The sequence below is a fragment of the Muntiacus reevesi genome, chromosome 18 (assembly GCF_963930625.1).
Source record: "Muntiacus reevesi chromosome 18, mMunRee1.1, whole genome shotgun sequence".
In the NCBI taxonomy this organism is placed as follows: domain Eukaryota; kingdom Metazoa; phylum Chordata; class Mammalia; order Artiodactyla; family Cervidae; genus Muntiacus; species Muntiacus reevesi.
Window position 1 is genome coordinate 5968616 of NC_089266.1, and position 25415 is coordinate 5994030.

General features: G+C 58.3%; 1 protein-coding gene across 2 annotated transcripts in view; it reads left to right on the forward strand.

The window, feature by feature from the left end:
- Nucleotides 1-22286, forward strand: part of TTYH2 (tweety family member 2) — a 34017-nt gene extending 11731 nt beyond the window's left edge. Inside the window, exons 3-14 of one of the 2 annotated variants that reach the window (XM_065909437.1) lie at nucleotides 516-627; nucleotides 4984-5204; nucleotides 9084-9179; nucleotides 9693-9765; nucleotides 13133-13202; nucleotides 13877-13932; nucleotides 14364-14456; nucleotides 14655-14747; nucleotides 16259-16401; nucleotides 17061-17243; nucleotides 17674-17752; nucleotides 20831-22286. In XM_065909437.1, coding sequence (XP_065765509.1) covers nucleotides 516-627; nucleotides 4984-5204; nucleotides 9084-9179; nucleotides 9693-9765; nucleotides 13133-13202; nucleotides 13877-13932; nucleotides 14364-14456; nucleotides 14655-14747; nucleotides 16259-16401; nucleotides 17061-17243; nucleotides 17674-17752; nucleotides 20831-20911 — 1300 coding nt within the window. In that variant the 3' untranslated portion in view covers nucleotides 20912-22286. The remainder of the gene's footprint in view (nucleotides 1-515; nucleotides 628-4983; nucleotides 5205-9083; nucleotides 9180-9692; nucleotides 9766-13132; nucleotides 13203-13876; nucleotides 13933-14363; nucleotides 14457-14654; nucleotides 14748-16258; nucleotides 16402-17060; nucleotides 17244-17673; nucleotides 17753-20830) is intronic. The other variant, XM_065909438.1, reaches the window with a different exon arrangement.
- The last annotated feature ends 3129 nt before the right edge of the window (nucleotides 22287-25415 follow it).

A 25415-nucleotide genomic window follows, 5' to 3' on the forward strand; every position in this document is an offset into this window, starting at 1 on the left:
CAGCTCTCAAAGAAAAATGAGCTATCAAGCCACGAAAGGACATGGAGGAATCTTAAATGCACATGAAAAGGCTACGTACTGTATGATTCCAACCATATGACGTTTGGAAAAGGCAAAACTATGGGAACAGTGAACACAGGAATGGTTTCCAGAGTTTGCGGAGCGGGGAGGGGTGGCGAGGTAGAGCACAAAGGATCTTAAGGGCCGTGGAAGTGCGTGTGATGCTACAGTGGCAGACACACGTCCTTATAGTTTAAGAGTGACCCTACCGTAGACTGTGGACTTTGGGTGATAATGGTATGTCCTCATAGGTTCATCCGTTGTAACAATCGTTCCATTCTGGTGGGGGCTGTGGATGGTGGGAGAGTCTGTGTGAGTGAGGGGCTAGACCACGGGGACTTCCATATACTCTCCATTCAAGTTCATCGTGCAGTTAAAATGGCACTCAGAAATAGAGTGCTGAAAAACACCGTCTCCTCCGGGTGTCACCTCTAACTTTGGGGTCTTGCCCACAGCGCTGCGGTCGGCGCGGGTTTCTATGGAAACAGCGAGGCCAATGACGGGGTGTACCAGCTGCTCTACGCCCTGGACAACGCCAACCACACCTTCTCCGGGATCGATGTGCTGGTAAGGTCCCAGGCAGCCAGGCGCAGGCCGCGAGGTCAACCTGGTCCCCACAGACGCCCCGGTCAGATCCCGGCCCGCTTGGCTCCAAGGGGGTTGGGCCCGCACAGGGCAGCCCCAGTGTCCCGGGAGCCAGGCTCCAGGGCAGTTTTCAGAAACGCCAGCTGCTGGGCGTCCACCCTGGGCCAGGTCCCCAGCAGAGGGGTGACCTCAGCCAACGGCCGATTGTGTCCGGCGGCCTCAGCCACACAATCCGACCCCGACCGGAGCGTGTGGACTTCATCCTGGTGCTGCTGGAAGAGGATTCTGGAGGAGGACTCGACCCCATCGCACCCCCGCTCCCTTAAGCTCCTCTAAGGCCTTAATCCCCCAGCTCTCCGGGGACCAGCTCCCTTAAAGAGACAGCTGTGCTGGTTTTTGGGTGGGGTGGCTGGGTGCTGGCTGCCCTGGCTCTGGCCTCAGATAAAGTCCTTCTGGGAAGCCAAGGGTCACAGGCCAGACCAGGGGCCCCGCTCTCCTGCTGAGCTCATCCGTCCACCCTTTGTGTCTGCTGGGGCCCATCCCTGGGGACCAGGAGCTAGCTGTCTGGACCCTGGCTGGGGCAGCTGTCACGGGGCAAGAGTGCGCCGGCGGGTGGAGAAGCTGGGGTACCTCACAGGGGCCCCAGGCACGCCCTGGCCTGGGGCGGGGCTCACTCCCTGGGGACCCCTACCCTCACTTCTGCCCTGATGTGGAAGGGGCCCCACCCTCCAGCCCCAGAGCCCCTGGGGGAAGAACTCACTCTCCCAAGGAGAATCTCTGGGGAAGCCCTGGAGCCATGCCCTTCACGGACTGACCTGTGACCATTATCAGAATGACCTGTGGCTCCCCCAGGGACCGAGGAAGAAAGTCCACCAGCCATCCTGATGGGAAAACAAATGCTTCATGTCTTTATCGCCCAGAGATGAGCTGGGACTGCGACCCCCAGGCTGGGCCCCTCGCCCCATGCTGAGAGTGCCCCAGGGCCAGGGGCACTGCCTGGAGAGGCAGGCCCTGTGCTGGGCCTCCAGGGCTGGTTTTGACCTCGGGGTAGGCTCCCAGGACCCCTAGTCACAAGGGCTCCCAGGAGGCAGCAGATCTTAGAGGGCCCCCAGATCTGCGGGGTGAAGGCCAAATATCAGATGAGTGATGGTCGATGGGATGATACCTGTGAGAGTGCCTGGTAATCTAAAAGAACTCTCCAAATGGTGGGGGAGCTATGCTAATGGTGCCATTATTATATAATAATACATATTACTGTTACTACCACGGAAGAGTGGAAGCTTTGATTGGGGGGCGGGGACGGGGAACTCAGGAGTCAGGTCAGGCAGCTCAGACCTGGGCCAGAGCAAGGTGGGCCCTCCCAGGCTCCCCTCCTGGACCAGGAGGCCCAGGTGTGCGCCCTCCCGGCCTGGGGGAGCCCTGAGCCACAGTTGGCAGCAGGGCCCTGAGGCAGCTGATTCGGGGGGTCAGAAAGGGTCACTTGGGAGTGCCGGGGTGGATCCTCTCCCTGGATCCAGTGGCCCCACCTGGACCTCACTCAGGGCGCCTCTAACCCACTGGTGCTCAGTCGCTCAGTCGTGCCCGACTCTGTGACCCCCCCGGACTGCGGCCCGCCAGGCTCCTCTGTCCATGGGATTCTCCAGGCAAGAATGCTGGAGTGGGTTGCCATGCCCTCCCCCAGGGGCTCTTCCTGACCCAGGGATGGAACCCTCGCCTCCCGTGAATCCTGCATAGCGCTTCTTTACCACTGAGACAGCCATCAGGGAAGCCTATTGGAGTCTTGGCTTGAAACCACGGCCTGGGACTCTACACCTCTGGGAGCTCGGCTGGCTCGGGTGTGAGCTGGCAGCCGGCCTGTGGGCATGCCTTTGGGTGAAGGAACTGGGCACAGCTGGTGTGGCTGCCCCAAGGTGGGGAGTGGGTACCTTTCAGAACTCAGCACTAGAACCCAGGGGTCTGGTCTCAGCCCTTCCCCTCCAGGCTCTGAGATGCGGGGCCTGTCCCCAGCCTGCCTGGGCTCCACCCCTTCACCTCCTGCCTGTCTAGAAAACCCCATTCCCTCCCTCTCTGAGAAGGAGCTTCCTCCCGGTCAGAGATTTTCAAACTTGAGCTTGCATCAGAATCCTCTGGAGGCCTTGACAGACACAGATGGCGGCCCCTCCCCCCTCCCCGACTCTCCGCTGAGGATCTGCGTAGAGAATTTGTTCCCAGCTGATGATGTGAGGCCGCTGGTCCAGGGGCCACAGCTGGAGAACGCCTGCTCCATCCTCAGGGGTAACAGCTTCCTCCACCTGCTAGCTTGCCCCTGACTTGGCCCCAACTTGGGGAGCTGAGCCAGCCGTCTTGATCCGAAGAGTTTCTCTTCCCCATGGGAGAGCCTGTTCCATCTCTGCGTGTCCCCCCCGCCCTGTCTCCCTTCGGGGAGCTCTGTGCGGAGCCTCTAAGGGCCGGGGGCCCAGTGGGGAAGGGGCAGGTATAAGTGGGTCAGCGCTGTAGTTTTAATTTTTTTCTGTTTTGTTTGGTTTCCTATGGGAAGACATCAGGAGGAAAAGAAGGCCTGGCAGATGTTTGCTGGCTTGTGTGTGTGTGTGCGCTGCTTTTTTTAAACTTTTTTCCAAGGAGGAATTTAAGAAATAGAGAAGTGAAACATTTTAGAGCTACGGAAGGGGAAAGAAGCGATCTTATAGGAAAAGTTTGCAGAGCATTTTTAATAGCCTTGTGGTCTAAAGTGAGTTAGGCTTCATATAGGAATACGGAAACATCACACAGAGCGGTTTCTGCTGCCAGCGCTGACGTTTATGAAGACTGCCTTTGGATCAGTGGCTGCAAAGCACTTGTCCGGTGACCTCACTAAATTGAAGAGGAGCGTTTGTCCGGGTGAAGGGTTAGTTGTTGAATTTACCAGCGTGTGTGCCCAGCGTCTCTGCACTTTGGTGTGTCTTCGTCGTTAACCAGCTTGTAAGAACCAGGAACAAGCCAGAAAAGGGAACAAGCCGCTGACACTGGAAAAAATAAAAAGCAACAAAGGGGGCCATTCTCTTTGTGGAGCCAGGAACTCAGCGCAGCACAGATGCGAAAGGCTGTGGAGTTGCTCTCAAGCCCCTCTAACTCGCAGAAACAGCATTTGCTGCCAGGAGTGGGGTCTCATCATCTCTCCGTGGATCTCTCACCCTGGGAAGTTTCTAAACACTCTTCTGGGTCTTTGTGTTTGGTTTTTGTTTTTGTTTGGTTTGTTTTTGGCCACACCGCAAAGCTTGCAGGATCTTAGTTCCCCAACCAGGGATTGAGCCCTTGCCCTCGGCAGTGAAAGTGCAGAGCGCCGACCACGGGACCTCCAGGGAATTCCCGCTCTGGGTCATTTTTCTCTTCCCTGCAGACCTGGGGAGCTGAAGCCTGCCTGAACGATTAGCACACACTCCCCGGTTCCAGCCAGTTGCGTCTGTTGGTGAAACGTGACCGTTTCAGAGCAACCAAGCCCTTCCTCCCCTCTTGCCGGCACCCAGGCTCAGAGCAGGACTGGGGGGACGGTGCTTGGAATTCTTGGGCTGGGTCTCAGGGCCCTGCCAGGACCCTACATCTGGGCTGTTGAGAAGCATCTTTCCAATCCTTATGGTCCTTGTTTGCAAGCCCAGAACACTCACCGCCGTTGACCTCCTGTCTACTTGTGAGTGGAGAGATGCTTCCTTCAAGGTCTGCTCAACTCCATGCGGGGCAGACGTGGGGGCCCAGGAGGGTGGTGAGCACAGAGAAGGCGCCGGTTTCCTCCTCCCGTCACGTGCGTGTCGGGCAGCATCGGATCTGCCTGTATCATTTCAAAGTCCCATTGTTCTGAACTCGGGTTCAGGACGCTGTGAGCCGTCGCTCGCTCCGCAACAAAGCCTTTCTCTTGTGAGATGCTGAGAAAGCCTATTGTGGGAACCAAAGGTCAGGTAGCAGTGGAGGGATTCTTTAAACGTTTTATTCCTTACCCTCAACAAGAACTTACCGTCCAAAGTGTATAAGCTTGGAAGAGAATCTTCAAGGAAGAAAAATGGCTTCTCTTGCTTGTTTCCCCGTCTGGCTCTGTCTTCTTAGGAAGGCACTGGGTCTCGGAGGCCGGGTCCTGGTTAGGACTAGATGGGGCCTGTCCCCCGGATGGAGACCCTCAGGGTGGGTGGGTAGGGGGAGGCTCTGCCATTCATTCTCCACCCGGACCACAGCCTCGTGACTTCAGGGCTGGAGGCACCCGTGGAGCACTCACACAAGGCCAAGTTCTTCCCCTCCAGTTTGACTCAGACGGTGTACCCGCTCCGGCTTCCTCCCCCGCCAAGGTCAGACTCACAATCCCCCCCTCCGCAGGTGTCGGGAACCACCCAGAAGATGCAGGTGGACCTGGAGCAGCACCTCGCCCGGCTGGGTGAGATCTTCGCCGCCCGGGGCGATTACCTCCAGACGCTGAAGTTCTTGCATCAGACGGCGGGCAGCATCATTGTCCAGATGGCAGGGGTGCCCGCGTGGACGGAGGTCACTGAGGAGCTGACCGACCTGGCCAACCAGACCAGCTACGTGGAATACTATAGGTGAGGGCTCCCGGGAGAGCCACGTTCTTGGTTGGGGGAGGGGCCCCCCTAGCTTCCTTCAGCAGAGCCAGCATCTTGGGCTCCAGCGGGAAGTGCCAGCAGAAGGTCTCACTAAGCCATTGTCTGAAATCAGAGGGCACGAGAGCTCGTGGGGGCCGAGTGGAGGCACCGAGTGCAAGCAGCTTGTACACGCAGGCACTGAGCCCCCCGGAGGGGTGGTGACGGGCCAAGATCTCAGGCTGCACCTGGCCGCCCACCCAGCACACCGCGGGGGGCTCTTCTGAGACCAGCATCCCCAGGGCTGAGTGAAGTGCAGGCGGTTTACGCGTTCCTCTCCTCGAATTGAGGGGCCAGGGCTCCTTGCACCTGCAGACCCAGCCCCAGAGGAGCAAGGGGTTGGGGAGACGGCAGCCCCTTTGGCAGCACAGAGCCTCCCCTGGTGGCAGCTGCTTAGCAAGCTCAGAGATGCCCCCCGGCCTCAGAGATGCCTGAAACCGGAGTGATGGGGGCTGCAGCGCGCCACCCCACCTTTGCCATAATCAGGTATGCAGACTCACTCCTGTGTCCTTGGACATCTGGGGTTTCGTTTATGTCTCCCCTGCCTCCCCATCACCCAAACCCCATCTAGGTGACGGCGGTAGGCACAGGCCAGCTGCCCGGGGATCGGCTGCCCTCCGTTCACGCGGAGGGTCTGGTGAGGGTCAGATGAAGGTCACTCCAGGAACAACCAAGAAAGGAGGCGGCGGTCCAGCTTTGGGGGGCTCCCAGCAGAAGGGTGACGTGCACTCACTCAGGGCAGAGCGCCTGGCTCAGAGGGGGCGCGGGGGGTGCAGCAGCCCAGGGAGCAAGCATCTATCCTCTGGACGCCCCTCACCCTCCCCAGCTTCTTGCCTCTGCCTCAAGCCACCGGCGAAGGTCACAGCCTCCACCACAACCTTGCACAATTTACTCTGGATTCATTTCCACTTTATGAGAAAGCCCCACTCCAGGCTGAGCTAATACTGCCCTCAAGAAGATGCCCCTGGTGGCCTCTGGACCTCCCCATCCAGGGCTCTCCGTTCCCTGGGGTAAGAGATGGACAGGCCCCGAGGACAGCAGAGGAAGCTCAGGAGGCCCCCACTTCTGGACAGTGCTCTGCGTCCCTCCCCTGCCTGCCCATCCAGCCCCCACCCTCCCAGACACGTCACCCAGATTTTTCTTTTCTTTTTTTTTTTTTGCCCACACGTCCCAAGTAACCAAAAGGAAACTGCCGACTCTAGGGACTAGCTGTGACCTGTGACCCAAAACTGGCATCTGATCAGTCCCGTGACATGAGGGACAGTCACTGTCTCAGCCTCCGAAACCTTTTTTGTCACGGGAAGCGGTGTCCGCTTCAACCCTGCCGCTCTCCCTGAGTGGCCCTCGCCTGGGACCGTCTCTGAGCGCCACATTGCGTGTGTGCTCAGTCATGTCCGGCTCGTCACCACCCCATGGCCTGTAGCCCGCCAGGCGCCCCTCTCCGTGGAATTTTTCTCAGGCAAGAATCCTGGAGTGGGGTGCCATTTCCTTCTCCAGGGAACCTTCCCGACCCAGAGATCGAAGCCGGGTCTCCCGCTTGGCAGGCAGATTCTTTACCACTGAGCCACCAGAGCCCTGAAAGGAACCAGACCCCCTTGGGAAGGTGTCTGATTCCAGGTTCGGGTAGGGACCATACCTGATGAGTCTGGACCAAGCTCAGAAAGACAAGCAAGTCATCCAGAAGGGGTTCATGTAGGCTCTTGCATCTCCTGCATTGGTAGGTAGATTCTTCATCACGGAGGCACCTGGGAAGCCATGTATACCGAAGGGCTTAATGTGGGCATTTTGAGAATGACCTTGGTGAAATAAGTCAGAATGTAAACATCCAAGGGGCTTATTTTTTAAGATGATTTTATAAAAACTGGGGATAAGGGTGGCGACAACTGCACCCATCTATTTCAGTGAGGGTGATGGAGAGGGTCTCCTGGAACCCCATCCCCGAATTCCTCCCCTTGTCCAAGTCTGCTTCAAGGTGGGCACCTGTGGCTCCGGAACGCTGCTGACGTTCTGCCCCTGCCCCTCATCTGCCGTTTGTTCCTTGCCCTCGAATGAGCCGCCCTGGCACAAAATTCTCGTTTTATTCTTCATGAGCTCACCAGCCCCAGGGGCCGCGTCTCCTTGGGACCAGCCTCCCCACCTTTGCTTTCCGGATGGTGCTGGAGCCCAGCCACCCAGCTGAGCAAGTTCTTAGTACTTTTACACAATGCCCGGCTACGTATTAGAGGCAATTAAAAGCCCAGAGACTGCCCTCCAGAGGCTTCCGAAGGGGGTTAAGGAGCCAGCGCGTCCACGCCGGATGTGGGAGGAGCCGGGCCGCGGAGGCGTGGCTCCTGGGAGAGCCGAGTTCTTGGTTAGATACTCATCCCCAGGTCATCAGCCAGCTCCTTTGGGGAAGCGCCTCCACCCCTCAGAGCTGTTTCCAGGAAACTTTTATAAGGCGAGGAGGCGGGGATGCAGAGACAGCAGGCTGAAACATAATCTTAGAGCTTCATGATTGCGGAGCTTCGACTCGGTCCTACCTCGATTTCCTGCCAGTGTGCCGAGTAGGGGGGAGAAGGGTAACAAGAAACCTTTGGGTGTGAAATGGGAAACCGGGATTTTGAGGGGCTCCAGGCAGCCGGCCCTGTCTGTTGCAGGAAGGCTCGGAGTGTCTGGAATTCCTGGGCCAGCCTCTTTTCCCCTGGCCTTGGTTTTCCAATCTGTAGAATGGGATTCCAGCGGTCGATGATCCCAAGGTTCTATCTATTTAATTTTTGACTGCACTGGGTCTTCTTTGCTGGGCTTGGACTTTCTCCCGTTGTTAAGAACGGGAGCAGCTCTTCGTTGCAATGCGCCATCGTTAAAGATGCAGGCCTCTTAGGAGCTTTCTCAGGTCCGTGGCTGTGATCCATCATAGCTATGATCCGTGGCATAGATCCGTCAGACCTCGCCTGGTCTGACACTGTGTGTGCCTTCTAGAAGCAACAGGAACCAGGGTCCAAATACATGCCTCCCAGGAGGCTGCCAAGAGGTGGTTCAGACCTGCTCTGTCCGTGGCGTGGCCACTGGTCACGTGTGGCTGTTGGAACGAAGGCTATGAGGGACTTCCCTGGCGGTCCAGTGGTTCGGACTCTGCACTTTTGCTGCAGGGGGTGTGGGGTCAATCCCTGGTTGAGGAAGATCCTGCAGGGCCCACAGCAAAAAAAAAACAGTAACTGAAAGGGTGGGCAGTACACCAGAAACTATCACGTTATTAGAAATCAGCTATACTCCAATATAAAGTAAAAATTAAATTTAAAAATGAAACAAGATAAGAGATATATATTATACAACATGAGGAGTATAGCCAATATTTTATAGTAACAATAGATGGAGTATAACCTTTAAAAATTGTGAGTCATTTATTACACACCTGTAACTTACATAATATTGTATAGTAACTACAGTTCTAAAGAGAGAAAGTGAAAGAAAGGAGAAGTTCATTTCCTCGGTTGTATCAGCCACATTTCACGTTCTCAGCCACACGTAGGCAGAGGCAGGGAGTGGTCAGTGCGTAGGTGGTCCGTGTCCGTTGCTGCAGAAAGTTCTAGGAGACAGTGCTGGTTCAGACACTCAGCCGGGGGAGGGAGGGTGACTCCTTTGTCCAGGCACATGCCGGGGTGCAGCCCCCGGAACCCCAAGGGCTGTCCGCCGAGCACACTGGGTCTTGCTCTCCGGGGCGGGGCTGGCCCTGGTCTCGTCAGCTTAGCCGCCGGCTGTGGGCAGTTTGTCCCACGAGCAGTCCAGCGGGCCCGGGGCCCCGGGTGGGCAGTTCTTCCCTGACCGCCCTCCCCCTCCGCCCAGGTGGCTGGCCTACCTCCTCCTCTTCATCCTGGACCTGGTCCTCTGCCTCCTCGCCTGCCTGGGTCTGGCCAAGCGCTCCAGGTGCCTCCTGGCCTCGTGAGTAACTTGCCTCTGGGTCTGGGGGAAGAGCCGGCCAAGCGTGGGGAGTGACGGTGCCGCCGTCCAGAGGGATGGGGGCCCGGGGGGCCGGGGCACGTGGGCGGCAGGGGCAGCCTGACGCTACCTCCTTCCCCCTCCTCAGCACCCGGCCCAGGGGAGGCAGGGGGCGGGGCAGCCACTATTTTGCCGTTGGGACACCAAGCCAGGGGCGGGCTTTCCCCCTCCCTGCCCCTGCCTCCTGGGCCTGACTGTCCAGCGGCTGAGCCGTTAGAGCCGTTCGCCTCGCGCCCTTGCTGCTGTCTCTTCCCCCGGGGACCTGTGCCCCGGGCATCGGTCCGTACCCCTCTGCCAGCAGTCCAGGGCTCAGGCTGCCCTCGGGGCCACCGAGGGAGTCTGGAGGACCGGGGGACAAGGTCGTAGCCGAGAGGAAGGGCCCCGAAGGCTGGGGGCGGGCAGCCACCACGGGGCCCCCGGCTGCCGGGACCCCACCGGCAGCTGCCTCTCCTCTAGGATGCTCTCCTGCGGGGTGCTGGCCCTGCTCCTCAGCTGGACGTCCCTGGCTGCTGACGCTGCCGTGGCCGTGGTGAGTTGGGGGCCATGGGGGTGCCGGGTGGTCCGCTCAGGTGGTCTTCGGTCTGGTGGTGCGTCAATGTGTGCCGCCCAGCGTCCCCAGAGCAGGGCCACCTTCTGGTCTCAGTCCCTAACCAAGAATCCGAGAGTCTGGGAACGAAAGGGGCTTGGCTCATCCCTTTTGATGGGGACACAGGCCCCGGGAAAGGAAGAGGCTTGCCCCGGGGTCACGAGGCATTTGGGGGCAGAGCCAAGATAAGAGGCCTGAAGCCTGATCCTTTTCCCACCTGCCATGGCCTGTGCGGCCAGGCGCGGGGGACCAGGGGCCTTCTCTGGGTGTGAAGAGCTGAGCCCAGGGGGTGGGGCTGGGCAGGGCTGGAAGCGCCCTCGGGCTTCAGCGCGCACTACCGGGACTTCCTCCCCAGCATCAGGAAAGTGGAAGGTGGCCTTTCGATTGCCTCCCGCCCATTGCCCTTGGACTCACACACACTGTCAGAATCACAATGGTGTGTGCTTCCAGTTGTGGTACCTGGAAATATTAAAAAAACAACAGACACACACAGTGTCAGGAGTGTGGGGGGACACTCCCTAGGCAGGTAACGCTAGTTCTTTAGGCCAAACGCTCCAAGGGAGCTGTGTGCGTGGCGTTCATTCATTCATTCACTCACTCATTCCACATTAGGCTGCATGGCTCTCGGGGGTGTGGGTGCCTGGAGCTGCAGGAACCCAAAGAGAGGGACGTTTGCTCTTACGTTTCAGCTCCCAAACGTGGGCAGGTCATCACAGCCCCAGGTGAATCGACACAGTGGTGGTAGAGGCTGCGTGTCTGTGTGTGAGTGTTTGTGACGGAGGGGCAGATTTACGGGGATTTCAGAGAGCCCCTTAGCTGACTTAAGGGCCACAGAGCAAACTTGTGACCTGCCTCCATTCTGCCCTTTTCCGGGAGGAAAAAAAGGTGGGGTCTCACACAGGAACCCCTCTACCCAAATGCATGCCAGCCCAGTGACGGGGGCCGGCTGGTGACCCTGGCCTTGGCCGGTGGGCCTCCACGACACCCCCAGGATGCCTGGACCCTGGTGCTTGTCTGAGTAGCTCTGGGCAGAGCTTGTCGGGAGGGGGAGGAGGTGGGCCTCTGCTGCTTTGTCCCACCTCCCCACATCACACAGTGTCCGCTTTTGGCCACGGAGGGAGCCCCGGGCAGGCAGGAGCCCACGTCCCCAGGACTGGGCCCCCCCAGACACAGGGAAGAGCAGAGTAGGAGGGCCCGAGTGAAAGTCGCTCAGTCGTGTCGACTTTTTGCAGCCCCGTGGACGGTAGCCCACCAGGCTCCTCTGTCCATGGGATTCTCCAGGCCAGAATCCTGGAGTGGGTTGCCATTCCCTTCTCCAGGGGCTCTTCCCAACCAGGGGTCGAACCCAGGTCTCCCGCATGGCGGGTGGATTCTTTACTGTCTGAGCCACCGGGAGAGCCCAGGTCACGGTCAAACGTGTTCTGGCGTCATCTGGAGCGAGGCGGGCTGAACAGCGTCCAGGGAGGGTGGCTGCTGGCCGAGGCCACACGCACAGCTGCCTGGCAGAGAGCCGCTTCTCTGGGGACAGGAGTGGGCACAGGGAAGCTTGCGCACGGCGGGCCCTCCCCCGGGCGCCTCCAGCTGGCCCCTGCGGGCGCCCCTTCGGGAGACAGCTCCTTCCCAGAAGGGTCTCCTCCCTCTCACCAGGCTTCTGTGTTCACGGCGACCAGAGGCAACTCCAGCTCCCAGCCGAGGGCCCCCGGGCGGCCAGGGAGCTGCAGAGAAAGGCCATCTCCCTAATTCGATTAATCAGGCCCTTGTGTGAGAGAGGGCGAGGGTGAGGCAGTGAATGGGCCTTTGATGGGGCTGCGGCTCCTGCTGCATTTTAATAGGAAGTGGGGCAGAAGGAGCCAGGCCCTCCAAGGCTGTTGTGGGGAGCTTTTGTGCGGCCACTGCCCCTGCCCGCCCAGCCTGTTTTTCTGGGGCTGCTCTTGTTTTTGTGTTTGAGAGCCGTGGGGCAGAGCGCCAACACTGTGACCTCGCCCCGTCCCTCCCCATCCCCCCAGAAAGGGTCTCCAGGAAGGAGCACTGCCCCCCAAGAACGTGCCAGAGGACTTCCCTGGTGGGCCACTGGCTGAGACTCCGAGCTCCCAGCTCAGGGGACCTGGGTTCAATCCCTGGTCGGGGAACTAGAACCCACACACCGCAACTTCGAGTTCCCGAGCCCCAACTAAAGATGCCGCAAGCCACACCTGAGACCCTGCTCAGTCAAATGAATATTTTTTAAAAAGAACATGATGAGAAGGCAGATGGGAGCCAGAGAACTGAGCCCTGCCTGCTCGACCACCCCGCTGCACAGTCCGGAGTGTGAGGCAGGGGTGAGGGGCAGAGAGGAGAGACAGCGCCCAAGGAGAAGGAGCGGGGAGAAGTGGCCTCTGGGAGAGGATGGAGGAGAGGGTCACCCAGGTGCTCTGGCCAGTGAGCATTCCGCTCCCCAGCAGGGGACCCCGGGAATGTTCCTGAAGTTCCCCAGGCCTCATTTCCTCCTGTGTAGGATGGGCAGAAGAGCGGCACTTCCCTCAAAGGCTTGTTGATGGGGGCGAGATGGGTGGGTGGACCCCGGGAGGCATGTGGTCAGTGTCCATCGGTTTGTTGTTCAGTCGCTCAGTCGTGTCTGACTCTTTGCGGCCCCATGGACTGCCTGCAGCACGCCAGGCCTCCCTGTCCCTCACCATCTCCCAGAGTTTGCCCAAGTTCATGTCCATTGAGTCAGTGATGCCAGCCAACCGTCCCACCCTCTGCTGCCCTCTTCTCTTTTTGCCTTCAGCCTTTCCCACTGGCCCATTGGCTTCCTGCACGTTTATTCCCTTTCTAGGAAGGTCACTGGGGCAGGCTTCATAGATGGACACCCCTCCCCCAGAGTGGGGGCGGACTTGGTAACAGCAAGACAAAGAATAAAATAGAGGCAGGCGAACAAGGCCGTGGTGCAGATAACTCTCCGAAATGCTTCCCGTAGCATCCCCTTGCCTCACCCGGGTCCCTCCCAGGAGAGGCATTCAGAAATCAAAGGTAGCAGCACAGAGTGCCTGCTATCTGTCTGCCCATCACTCTTCTGAGTACACTGCGTGGATTGATTCATTAGGAAAAGAGCATCTCTCTCTCCTGTGTGATTGATGAAGACGCTGAGACCCAGGCTAAGCCCCTGTCTCTAAAGTTAAGCGAGTCAGACAGGGGCAAAGCCAGGACCCAGCCCAGGGAAGCTGGCCGCTGACAGTTCTTGCCCAGCCAGGTCTGAGCCGCGGGGTCCCCGTGCCTGAGCTCCTGGGAGTGTGTGACTTTCCTCCACCCCTCCCATTTCTCCCCGGCTCAGGGCACCAGCGACTTCTGCGCAGCTCCGGACACCTTCATCCTGAACGTCACAGAGGGCCGAGTCCGCCCCGGTAAGGATCTCGGCTGCTGTTGTCAGGGCCATCTGGGTTGCTCGGTCCAGGCCTGCGGTCAGCCAGACTGTGCCCCCAAGAAAAACTGAAAGCGTCAGTCTCTCAGTCGTGTCCGACTCCTTGGGACCCCGTGGCCTGTAGCCCTCCAGGCTCCGCTGTCCGTGGGATTCTCCAGGCAGGAATACTGGAGTGGGTAGCCCTGCCCATCTCCGGGGCATCTTCCGGACCGAGGGGTTTCCCACATTGCAGGCAGATTCTCTGCCGTCTGAGCCACCAGGGAGACTCCAGACTGTGCCCTGCTTACCTTTCAGCCCCATAACCACCCAGAGCCGCCCCATCACCCAGAGTCCTTTAGGTCCAGCCGAACCCACGGGCCGGGTCTTAGAAGCTGCCTCCTTCCGGAGCTCAGGGACGGGCCTGGCCACAGAGCATGGATGAGCAGCGGGTCGCGTGTGCTGTGAGCAGCGTGTGATGAGCGCCGGGTCGCGTGTGCTGTGAGCAGCGTGTGATGAGCGCCTGTGATGAGCGCCGGGTCGCGTGTGCTGTGAGCAGCGTGCGATGAGCGCCGGGTCACGTGAGCAGCATGTGATGAGCGCCGGGTCGCGTGTGCTCTGAGCGCCGTGTGATGAGCGCCGGCTCACTCCTGCCTGACCCCAGTATCTTTGCCTTTGCAGAGGTGACCCGATACTACCTGTACTGCAGTCAGAGCGCAGGCAGCCCCTTCCAGCAGGTATGCCCCGCCCAGTCCAGCCCTCACCCCGCCCCCAGCGCCCCCCAGTGGTCAGCCGCAGCACTGACCCGTTAGGTGGAGGTGCCTGGCTGCTCTTGGCTTCTTCCGGGTCCCCTGCAGGGGGCTCGTGGTCAGCTTGCATGGCCACCCATCACCCTGGATGCTGGTGTCCATGCAGAGGTTCTTCCGCCCCAGAGTCTACATTTCTCACGAGCTCCCGGACAAGGCTGTCCCAGCAGGACACTTGGAGTAGCAGGAAGCAGGTGGAAGGCTGAGGGCTGAGGGGAAGACCTCCTGCCGGCAGGAAGGGCCGTCCCCGATCAGGGATGTGACTGCAGCTGCAGACGATCAGGGGGCCCCGAAGGGGAAGCAGGCAGGTGGGGGCTCCTGGGAGTAAACCTCACGCGGGGCTGCGGTCTCTCCCGGCGCAGGCCCTGACCGTCTTCCAGCGCTCGCTGACCGCCATGCAGATCCAGGTAGCAGGACTCCTGCAGTTCGCCGCGCCCCGCTTCCCCACAGCAGAGGTGAGGCGGCCAGCCCTGCCCTCGGGGCCCCAGCTGGGGAAAGAAAGCGTGTCCCCTCCCTGTGCAGTCTAGCCCCTTCCTGTGGCTTTAAAGGCCTCTCTGCCGAAGCTGCCGTCTGCGGTTTTATCCACAAGCCCTCCCCGCCTCGTTCACTCTGTCTTCTCGGTCTGTCCGCATGTCTGCCTCTTCCTGCTTCAGAAAGATCTGCTTGGAATCCAGCTCCTGCTGAACTCATCCGAGTCCAGCCTCCACCAGCTGACCGCCTTGTTGGACTGCCGGGGGCTGCACAAGGTGCGGGGTGGCCCTGGGGGGCAGGCGGGGCGGGGGGGAGGGGGCACCCCAGCAGGCCACATCCTCCCAGGGAGAAGCCAGCAGAGGCTGGGAGAGTGATTGCCTGACTCGGGGAACAGGGTGGAAGAGTGCCTGGCTTCTAGATTCTCTCCAGTAGCTGAGACGGGGAGATGCAGAGAAAGGTACCAGGGGGTTGGGGTGCGGAGAGCTGGATCTGTTTCGGGGCACCCTGAGCTATATGAGGAAGGCTGTTCCCTAGTACCCAGACCCCCACAGCCATCTGGTCAACCCAACCAGTTCCTGAGTTGCAAGTGGACACCCAGCTCTCATTGCCAGGGTCATCTCTAGGAATCTGCAATGTTAGACAGGGAACACGCTGGGTGCATATGAGCCCCTCCTCTCCTCCAAAGCTGGAAGCCTGTGTATGTTGACAAGCTCTCACATCCCACATGGATTTCAAGCGAATAGTCATGATAATGATCACGGCTGCAATTTACTGAGTCCCTGTGTTCCACCTTGTTCTGTGCGCTGTGTATCCAATATATCGTTTAGTCCTCACTGTTAAACAGTGAAATACATATTTCACGAAAAATGTTATAGATAGCAATCTGTCTGTGAATATAGATGGATGGATGGATAGATAGACAGATGTATATATCTTTTTATCTATAAAGCAGTTTAACGAAGATTCCAGAGCTATCGAGTCAAGGCCTTGGGTTTCCAACCCCGGCAGCCTGACTTGAGAGCTGAGAATGGGGTGGCCCTGGACCCTTCCTTCCTCCCCAGCCTCCACACGCCATCGCTCAGCGAGTGCTCGCAGCTGTACCCTCGGATCTACCCTGCCCCATCCTCTTCTGTCCCCCACACAGCTCCCACTTTGGTCCAAGCACCACCCTGCTCCCCTGGGTGACAGCTGTGGCCCCCTAATTAGTCCCCACTTTCTCCCACCCGCTTACCTTTCATCCACGGCAGCCAGAGCAGCCTTCTAAAAACCGAATTGGATCACAGCCTTCTGTCCCCAAACCCGCCCATGTCTTCCCATCACCTTGCGTTACATTCAGGCTCCTCCTCGCCTGCCCCACGAGGTCCAGCATGAACTGGCGCCGTCTCGCATGTCCTCAGCTGACCTCTCCCTCCCTGCTGAACACACCAAGCCTGGCCCCTTTGCCTCAGAGGCTGCAGGCTCGCTCCGCTTCCCTGCTGTCCTGGCCTCAGATTAAATGCCCTCTGCCCTCTGACTCCCCCACCCGCAAGCTCAGCATCTGTCCTGTTCCGAGTCCAGCACACACACAGTCGGTATTTTCAGTAAACGCATGGAGAGACAATCCAAGAAGCGCCCCGTCGTGTCAGGGTTGCGAACGTGGACCCTTCGTGGGTGAACACTGTGCCTGGGATGGGGGAGGGGAGGCGATCCCAGGTCCAGGCTGGGAGAGAGGGGCTTCCAGAGACCAGCTGGGACCCCAGGCAGTGCCGCTCTCCCCTGCAGCTGCGTGTCCCTCTTCCTTCTCCAGGACTACCTGGACGCCCTCGCCGGCATCTGCTACGACGGCCTCGAGGGCCTGCTGTACCTCGGCCTCTTCTCCCTCCTGGCCGCACTGGCCTTTTCCATCATGACCTGCCTGGGGCCGGGGGCGTGGAAGCACTGTGCCAGGAGGTGGGCTTCCTGGGGGAGGAGGCGGGAGGCTCTGCTCTCTGGCGGAGCTGAGAACTGATAACCTGGGGTGGAGAGGGGCAGTCGGGGGCCGGCATTCAGCCCCAACAGGCTGGCTGGATTTCTGCTGCAGCGTCCCTGAAAGTCCAGACAGGACCCCAGAAGGAGGTTGGAGGGGGCCAGAGCAGGGCCAAGGATGACGAGGGCATCGTGCCACATCCTGGCCCCCTTAGCTTGTCCCCGCTTCCTCTGCAGGACTTTGTGGGGGGATGCTGCTGCAGGGAGGGGTGCCCCCAGAATACCGGAAGGAACAGATTGTATGTAGCACTGTTACGGAGCACCTGCAGTCTCATGGAGGAGGCAGAGACGAGATAGCATTTCAGTATCTCGAGAGTAATCAGAGAAGGAAGCAGGGGAGGGAGGGTCAGTGTGCTGGTGGTCAGCAGGGTGGCCTGCCTGGAGGAGGTGGGTGTGCAGTTGGGAACGGAGCAGAGTAATATGTGTCAGGCAGGGCTGAAGACCACGTTTTCAGAGGACCTCAAGGAGACACCTGCGGCTGGGGGGGCCCGACCTGGGAGGAAAGATTGGAAAGTGGGCCGGGACCCCACTGCCTGGTGTCACCCCCCTCACCCCTCACGGCCGCATCCTGCGTGTCATCCTAGGGACAGGGACTATGACGACATCGACGACGACGACCCCTTCAACCCCCAGGCCCGGCGCATCGCCGCCCACAACCCGCCTCGGGGGCAGCTCCGCAGCTTCTGTAGCTACAGCAGCGGCCTGGGCAGCCAGGGCAGCCTGCACCCCACCCAGACCATCTCCAACGCCCCCGTCTCGGAGTACATGTACGGCGGGGCTCCCCCAACACGCCGGGCTGGGGCGGCGTTGCTTGTCCTGGTCTTCGGGGAGCTGGATCTGCGGGTGGGGGCATGCTTGGGTCCAGGGGGCCAGGGTGGGGGAGGAAGGCGTCCGAGGCCAGCCGGGCCCCTGGCTGCAGTCGGGATGCCTGAGTGTGGGCCCCCCACCCAGAGCATCTCCTGCTGGAGGAAGAGCCGCTGCAGGTGTCAGGCCCTTTGCCTCCAGCCTGCAGGGCAGGTCGAAGGCCCGAGAAGCCGCGTTTCCCCTGGCCCATCACCCGCTCCCTACTCCTCCCTCCCCTCTGTCTGTGGTCCGTTTCCATGTCCCGTATGCACACCCCCGGGATCCTCCTGCAGAAGTCCAGGCACACACCTGTGTCCCTGCCCTGAGCGCTCCTCACCCCTCTCGACCCCGCAGGAACCAAGCCGCGCTGTTCGGCGGGAACCCACGCTATGAGAACGTGCCGCTCATCGGAAGAGGGTCCCCTCCGCCCACGGTAAGCTGGGCTCCCCAGGCAAACGCGCAAACCCTGCTCGGGAGGGGGTGCAGTTAAAGAGGAAACCTCCTGGGGACCCAGTGAATCCCTCCCACAGAAGTAGAAAAGAACGAAACAGTTTTGTTATTGGATAAGCATTAAACCAGACGGCCAGGATGTCCCTGGAGGTCCGGGGGTTAAGACTCTGAGCTCCCATTGCAGAGGGTGCAGGTTCGATCCCTGGTGGGAGAACTAAGATCCTGATGCCGCGTGGTGCAGCCGAAAAAGAAAGAGAAACCAAACAAAAATCAGCCTGTCATTTATCAGAAAGAAGGGGGTCTGAGATGAGGTTGGACGTCTGCATTCTTGAGCCAGGTGTCTGTCGGGGAAGGCGCCGTAGCCTTCACTGGGCGGGGCGAGGCGTTTCACCCGCCCCATCCCGGTAGTTTAGAAGAAGCCATTCAGACGGTGAACCTGGAGCCCTGGCGCCCCAAGGACACAAGACCCAGGACATAGACTTGGCTTTGAGAACCAGCTCAGGGCGCCCAATGAGTGCTCTTAGTGAAAAGCACAGTGCTGGACCCAGGAAAGAGAGCCGGGGACCCAGCCCGTCTTCAGGAAACGGGGTAATCCACAGGGGGCTGACTCAGAAAGCTGCTGTAATAAGTGCCGTGCGGTGCGATGGGCCCTAGATGGGGGAACTGTTCTTCGGGGTCTGAGAAGGCGACCTTTCCACCTTACCGTGGAGCACTGGGTCTCCCCCAGGGACACTCGAGTTTGTCTCAAGGCATCTTTGGGCTTCCCCCATGCCTCAGGTGGCAAGGATCCCTCCTGCCAAGGCAGGAGACATCAGAGACCCAGGTTCGATCCCTGGGTGGGGAAGATCCCCTGGAGAAAGAAATGGCAACCCACTCCAGTATTCTTGCCTGGAGAACCCCACGGACAGAGGAGCCTGGCGGGCTACAGTCTATGAGGTCCCAAAGATTCGGACGCGACTGAGCAACTGACATTTTCACTTTACACTTAAAGGCATCTTTGGTCGTCACGCCTGGCGGGGGGGTGCTGGCTGCTCCCAGCCTCTAGCGGGTGGAGGCCGGGGTGCTGCTGGGCATAGGCCAGCCCCCCGCACACAGGACGATCGCCCCCAGGTGTCCGCAGCATCCTGCTCAAGCCGACCCTCTGGCTCTCCTTGCCCGGCCCCGCCTTGCTGCTGTTTTGCCCAGAACACCTCCGTGCTGTCCTTTACAGACCCGGCTCCACCCGGGCCTTGCTCTCGCTCCTGGGAGCCCCAGGCAGGGACAGCGGCCCGTCCGGGCCTACTTCCAGAGTTGGCACCTTTGAAATCCCAAGCTGGCTTCTCTTGGGTAAACCAGAAGAAGCCTCTCGGGTTCCTGCTTCCTCCCGCCAGCTGCTGTGGCCCCAGGAATGCAGGTTGATTTTCATATTAATCTCAGTACAACATAATTAGGAGAAATGCGATGCTGTGACACATAAACTACTCAAGGCCCTGGTATGCCAACAGTAAATGAATTTCAGATTGCCTTCTGTTTTGAAAGGTCCAGGTCACTCTCCGTACCTTCAGCAGAGATAATCAGAAAACTGACCTTATTTGCAAGGTTCAAGGGCAGAATAAACCTTCCCCCAGGAAAGACTGAAGGCAAAAGAAGAAGAGGCAGAGGATGAGATGGTTAGATAGCATCACCAGCTCAATGGACATGAGTTTGAGCAAAGTCCAAAGATGGTGAAGTCTAGGGAGCCTGGCGTGCTGCAATCCACGGGGTCAAAACGAGTGGGACACAACTTAACAACTGAAGAACAACTAAAAGTGCCTCTAGGTGTCCCTGGAAGGGCAAAATTGAGACCCAGTCACTTTTAAGGGGTTAAGGAGTCTCAGGCCCCCACCCCTCGCCCAGCTGGAATCCTTTGTCCAGCTCTGGTGTGAGTGGTTCAGACCTGAACCCCTGGGGCCAGAGGACAGTCAGGGTCCTGTGGATCATTGCTCCTTAGTCAGAAGACCAACAGCACCTGGAGCTTGTGGGACGTGCAGACTCTGAGGTCGTATATTTGACGGGAGATGCAATGATGTAAGAAGCCACATCCTTAACTTCTGAGCGATAGCTGGATAACATCTGCTGCAGACACTCAAACTTTGTGTTTCTCTGACTTGGCTACACTGAGAAGAACTTATAAAAATATTAGAGGCGGCACTCTGAAATAGCTTATTTATTTATTTATTCATTTATGGCCACACTGGGTCTGCAGTGCTGCGTGCAGACTCCTCTGGTTGCAGGGAGGGGGGCTCCCCTTCGTTGCGGTGTGTGGGCCTCTCATTGCGGGGGCTTCTCTTACTGTGGAGCACCATCCCTAGGGTGCACAGGCTTAGTTGCTCCGTGGCATGTGGGATCTTCCCAGACCAGGGATCAAACCCCTGTTCCCTGCATTGGCTGGTGGATTCTTAACCACTGGACCCCCAGGGAAGTCCCAAAAGGCTTAATTTTATGTGTATTTTATCTCATAAAAAATACTGGTGGGTACAGCCTGGGTGTCAGGATGTTTTCAGAACCCTCCCCAGCCCCACCCTGCAGTGTCTAATGCACAGCCAGGTTTGAGAAGCCCTGGGTTAGGGACCTTTCTGCTTTATGTTAGTCCATCCTTTCAATGTAAGAGCTGAGTCCTCTTAGGTCCATTGTGCAGATGGGGAGGCTGAGGCTGGAGCAATTGGAGAACCTCCTCCACGGTCACAGGATGAGTAAGGTGCACGGCTGGGATTTGAACCTGGCTCTCGGAGTCAGTGGGCCTGTGCCGTCAGCCTGCTCGCTCGGCGGGCTCCTTAGCGCACGGGTGCGTCAGGGAGGCTGGTCGGGCATGCAGCTTGAGTTTGGGAAGGAGATGTCCTCATGGCCCCAGGGTTGGAAGCATCAGCAGACACGAGGCCTGCCCAGGCCACCCCCACTGTCCTCCAACAACCCCCACGAGGCCTTGACGTTGAGACTCGGTGCCCAGCTGCCGTGGCGGGCCCAGCACCCCAGAAGCGCTGGCGTCCGGTGTGACGGGCGACGCGTGAGCCCGTCCTGACCGCCCCTCCCCTCTCTCCCACAGTACTCGCCCAGCATGCGGGCCACCTACCTGTCCGTGGCGGACGAGCACCTGCGGCACTATGGGAGCGAGTTTCCAGCCTAACACGCTTTCCGGAGTTCCTGCCTCCTTGCTCCGTTTTGGTTTTTAACTAAGGCAAATGCAAGTGTGTTTCTTTAACAGAAACCAAAGGCATATAGAGACTGCAGGATCGGAAGGCTCCGGCTGGCGCCAGGGAGCGACTGAAGATTCAGGGAGAGTCAGCCTGGGGTTGGCTGACATTCCCGGGCAGACAGAAGCCCCGTGAGCTGGACCATCCCTCTCCCTCCTGACTCCCTCTCCACACCGGAAACGCCCCCAGGTGCTTGGCCGCCCCTAAGCTAGGAGCCTGGTTCAGTTCGCCCCTGACTCCCCGCCTCGCCAGGTGGGGACGGGCAGTGACGAGGGGCTGGGTTGGGCTTGAGGGTCCCCTTGCCAGGACTCTGCCTCCCGCAGGCACAGCCGGAAACCCAGGTAACCATTCTCGGGGTCACCTCTCCTCCCGGCCGCTCAGATGGGTACCATCTACCCACAGGTAAAGGCAGATGGGCTGATGAGGAGATGCTTTTAAGGTGACATCCCCGATGAGACCAGACACTGTCCAACTCAGCCTCCCGGGGCCAGGAGGACTCTCCCTAGGCCACGGAGGGAAGGTCTTGGCAGGTTCTGCCTATGAGGCCAGGAGCTCCAGGGCCTTGCAGCCTGGTGGGCTTCCAGGTGGCCGAGATGGACCTCTCTTCTCTGCAACCTTCAGTCACCTCACCTCCATTCCAGAATCTCCGCTGTGAGCTTGCTCGTGGCAGCAGGGGCGGTCTCAGGAATTCACAGACACTTTGAAAAAGCGACTCTCTCTTGCCGGTGTTCTAAAGGTTCTTGATTGTCCAAAGAATTGAAGCTCACCCCACAAGCCAATTTTTACAGCAGATGTGGGGCTGATCCTTCCCACCTGATTTGTCAGCCAAAACAGAGGTCAGTGAGACACCCTGTCCCCAGATGCTGGTTGGTGGGGATGTGTGTTCATCCCACCTAGACGGACGCATCTTGAGAGAATAAAGTCTCTAGGAGGGAAGTCTGAGCGTGAACAGAGTCTGGTCCCAGAGACCAGCTACACGGCCACATAAACTCTCCCTGCTTCTGTCTCCAAGTTGGTCCTAAAGCTTTTAGCAAGATGATGTCCTGATGTACAGACGGGCATCTTCCCTACCTCTCCCTACCTCCTGTCCCCGCCCCTGACCGGTACCCGCTGGGTGAGGAGGAGCCTGGGGACCAGGAGGAAGTAATGACCCAGCACCCTCTCCGCTGAGGAGCCAGCGTCAGCGTCTTTGGTGCTTCCAACCTCCTGCCGACAGAGTGCACGGCCCGGGAGGCCCACAGCCTCCCACACCGAAGCAGGGGCGTGGGGTAGCGTGGCTGTGAACCGGGGCACTGCTTCTGGCCGGAACTGAACAGCAGAGTGGTTCTCAGGCTCCAGCCAAGCCTCCCCAACCGCAGGACCACCGGGCCGCCGGGACTGTCTCCCCCATTCCCCTGTACATACGTGTACCATGACCGCACCCTCATGAGGCCGTGTCGCGTGCAGACAGGACTCTGCAGCGTCGAGGTGGTGCTTCTTAACGTTCCTCGTTGGCCACTAGCGTTGTTTTTAATGCATGTAAACTAAACTAGAATCCCCTGCGTGGTTCCTGGAGGAGCCAGGTGGGCATGCCTCTGCTTAATACAGGTGCGCCCTCACCTGGGGAAGAAATAAACCACTGGTACTAAAATGCACGCTGTGTCCAACTTCGTCCGCTTCGGGAATGATGAAGGTAGCTGATAGCACCTACTGGCTGGGTTATACTCGAGGAGGGGTTCAGAGTGGGTTTCAGTGGTGAGGATTTAAAGACAGGGCTGTTGAAAAACAACAGAAAAATAGAGACAGGGCCTCACCTTGCTGCTCTTCAGGATCAAAATCGGGCCTCCTTTCTGCCCGAGTCTCCAAAGCTCCCCTTGGAGGTGATTGCTTCTAGGGTTGCTGATAACAAGTGGCATTTATTGAGTAACCTCCAAAGTGCCAGGAGCTGTCCCAAGTCATTTTGTAAATAAAAAATGCCAGAGGTGTAAAGAGAAAGGACTTAGTTGGAGCACGTGTCAGAGTCAGGAGTGTAACCCGCGACCCAGGTGGGCACCTCTGGGCGATGATACGGGCTTGGGCCGGGGTCACAGGGCGGGCCATCTCTCCCAGCTTGGCGGCAGGTGCTTGCTGCCTCCTCTTCTGAAACTCTCCACCCGCACGGGTTTCCTGTCTGCGCCCGGGCTCCCGAGACACACGGAGCCCTTCAGTCCTTGCAGCATCTCGTGTGTCTGAGCCAGCCTGGGGGGGCTTGGCAGGCTGACGCCTGAGGCTGTCGTTCACGCTGATTCTGGAGCAGTTGCCGGAGTGGACCCTAGTGCGCCATTGTGGGAACAAGGGATGGTACGGCTGCTTTGGATAACAGTACGGAGGTTCTTCAAAAAAATTAAAAATTAATAAATTCTATTAAGTAAATAGAATTGCCATATAATCCAGCAATTCCACTTCCCAAAAGAATTGAAAGAATGGTCTCAGTATTTGTACCCCCATGTTTATAGCACTGTTAGTTACAATAGGAAAAAGTGGAAGCAACTGTAGTGTCCCTAATAGATGAATGGGCAAATAAAATGTGCTTTGTCCACAATGGAATATTACGCAGTCTTAAAAAGGGAGGAGGGCCTGACACCTGCAACATGAATGAACCTAGAAAACATTCTGCCAAGTGAAGTAAGTCAGTTAAAAAAAAAAAAAACATTCTGATTCCACTTCTGCTGCTGCTCATCACTTCAGTCTCATCTTTCTCTCTGTGACCCCATGAACTGCAGCCCGCCCCGCTCTGTCCATGGGATCCTCCAGGCAAGACTACTGGAGTGGGTTACCATGCCCTCCTCCAGGGGATCTTCCCAACCAGGGATTGAACCAGCATCTCTTATGTCTCCTGCGTTGGCAGGTGGGTTCTTTACCACTAGCACTGCCTGGGAAGCCCCATGATTCCACTTCTACAAGGTACTTAAAGTAGTCGGAATCATAGAGACAGAAAGTAGAATTGTGCCTGCTAGGAATTCGGGGAGCGGGGAGTAGGGCCTTACTGTTTAACAGGAATAGAGTTTCAGATTTGCAAAATGAAAAGAGCTCTGGAGATAGATGGTGGTGATGGTTGTATAACAGTATGAAGGTTCTTAGCACCACTGAACTGAGCAGTTAAAAATGGTTAAGGTAGTAGATTTTATGTGTACTTTATCACGATGAAAATGGATAAAGAGGCTGGCGGGACAACTGTTGCAATGGACTGTTCACTGGCCTTGGGGATGTCCAGGGCTAGCGGCTGCTCTCAGCAGAGAGCTTCAGTTGCTGGGGCTTCACTGGTGGTCCAGTGGTTAAGAGTCCGAGCTCCCAATGCAGGGGGCCGGTGTTCCATCCCAGGTCAGGGAACTAGATCCCACATGCTGCAACTGAAGATCCCACCTGCCACAATAAGGACGCAGCACACCCAAATAAATTAAGAATCTGGATGGTGATTAAAGTCACTGGGTCATTTAACAACAAAAATAAAAAGCTGCCAGGTCTGCTGTGATTGGAGATCTGGAAGACGCTGCAGTTTTTTAAAATTGGACCCTTGTACTTACTTATAATTACATGCTCTATTGCTGGCTTCCCAGGGTGACTGAGACGGGCCCACCCATGGGTGCTGTCTGTTTTTGCAGTGAGTGGAGCTGCCCGCTGGCGGTTGGCAGCAAGCAGGCTTTCTGAGTGAGGGTGGGTGAGAAGCCTATGATAAGTCATTGCAATGATACAGGAAGGAAGGCTGCAGTTTTCCTCTCGACTCTTCTACTCTCCACCCACTCCCCCTCACCTTCCTACATGCAGGGAGCCTCATCGTCCCAGAGCCGGGGGGAGGGGGGAGGAGGGCATCTGCAATCGCAGCCCCAGCCAGCCAGCGCCCCAGGGTGGAGCCGGTCCACTTCTTCCGGATGCTTTGTGTCTGAGTTGCCCCTGACCACACAAAGCTGGGTCAGTGGGGGCTTTCATACGCTCCTGCGCCTAGCCTCCATCACTTCGAGGGATTCCTCGGCTCAGAGAAACTGGTGGCGGGAGTCCAGGGGGCAGCTGATGGCAACGGTCACTATGGGCTTGCCATTGGTTGGTGCCATTGGGCAAAGCGCCATCTCAAGGGAGATTCTGTTGCACCGGCCAGGTAGTGGTGAAACACGTTTATGGAGAAGTCGGGGAGCCTGAGGGAGGGATGTTTGCTTCCCCCTGTCCTTTCACAGAATCCCCAGAAGCTGGCCAGGAGCCTGCATTGCCTCTCAGATCCCCAGATGACTTCTGTAAACTCCTCTCAACGGCCCCCAGCAGGGACCCCCCAAAATGCCTTTCTTCCATGACAACCCGCCTCTCCCTGGCTCACATTACTGCCCTCCCCTTCGATCTGGAATCATCTCCCCTCTCCTTCCCCCCCTGCAGCTCATAACCATTTGTCAAGGCTCCATTCCAACCCCAAATCCCACTTCTTGGATGACA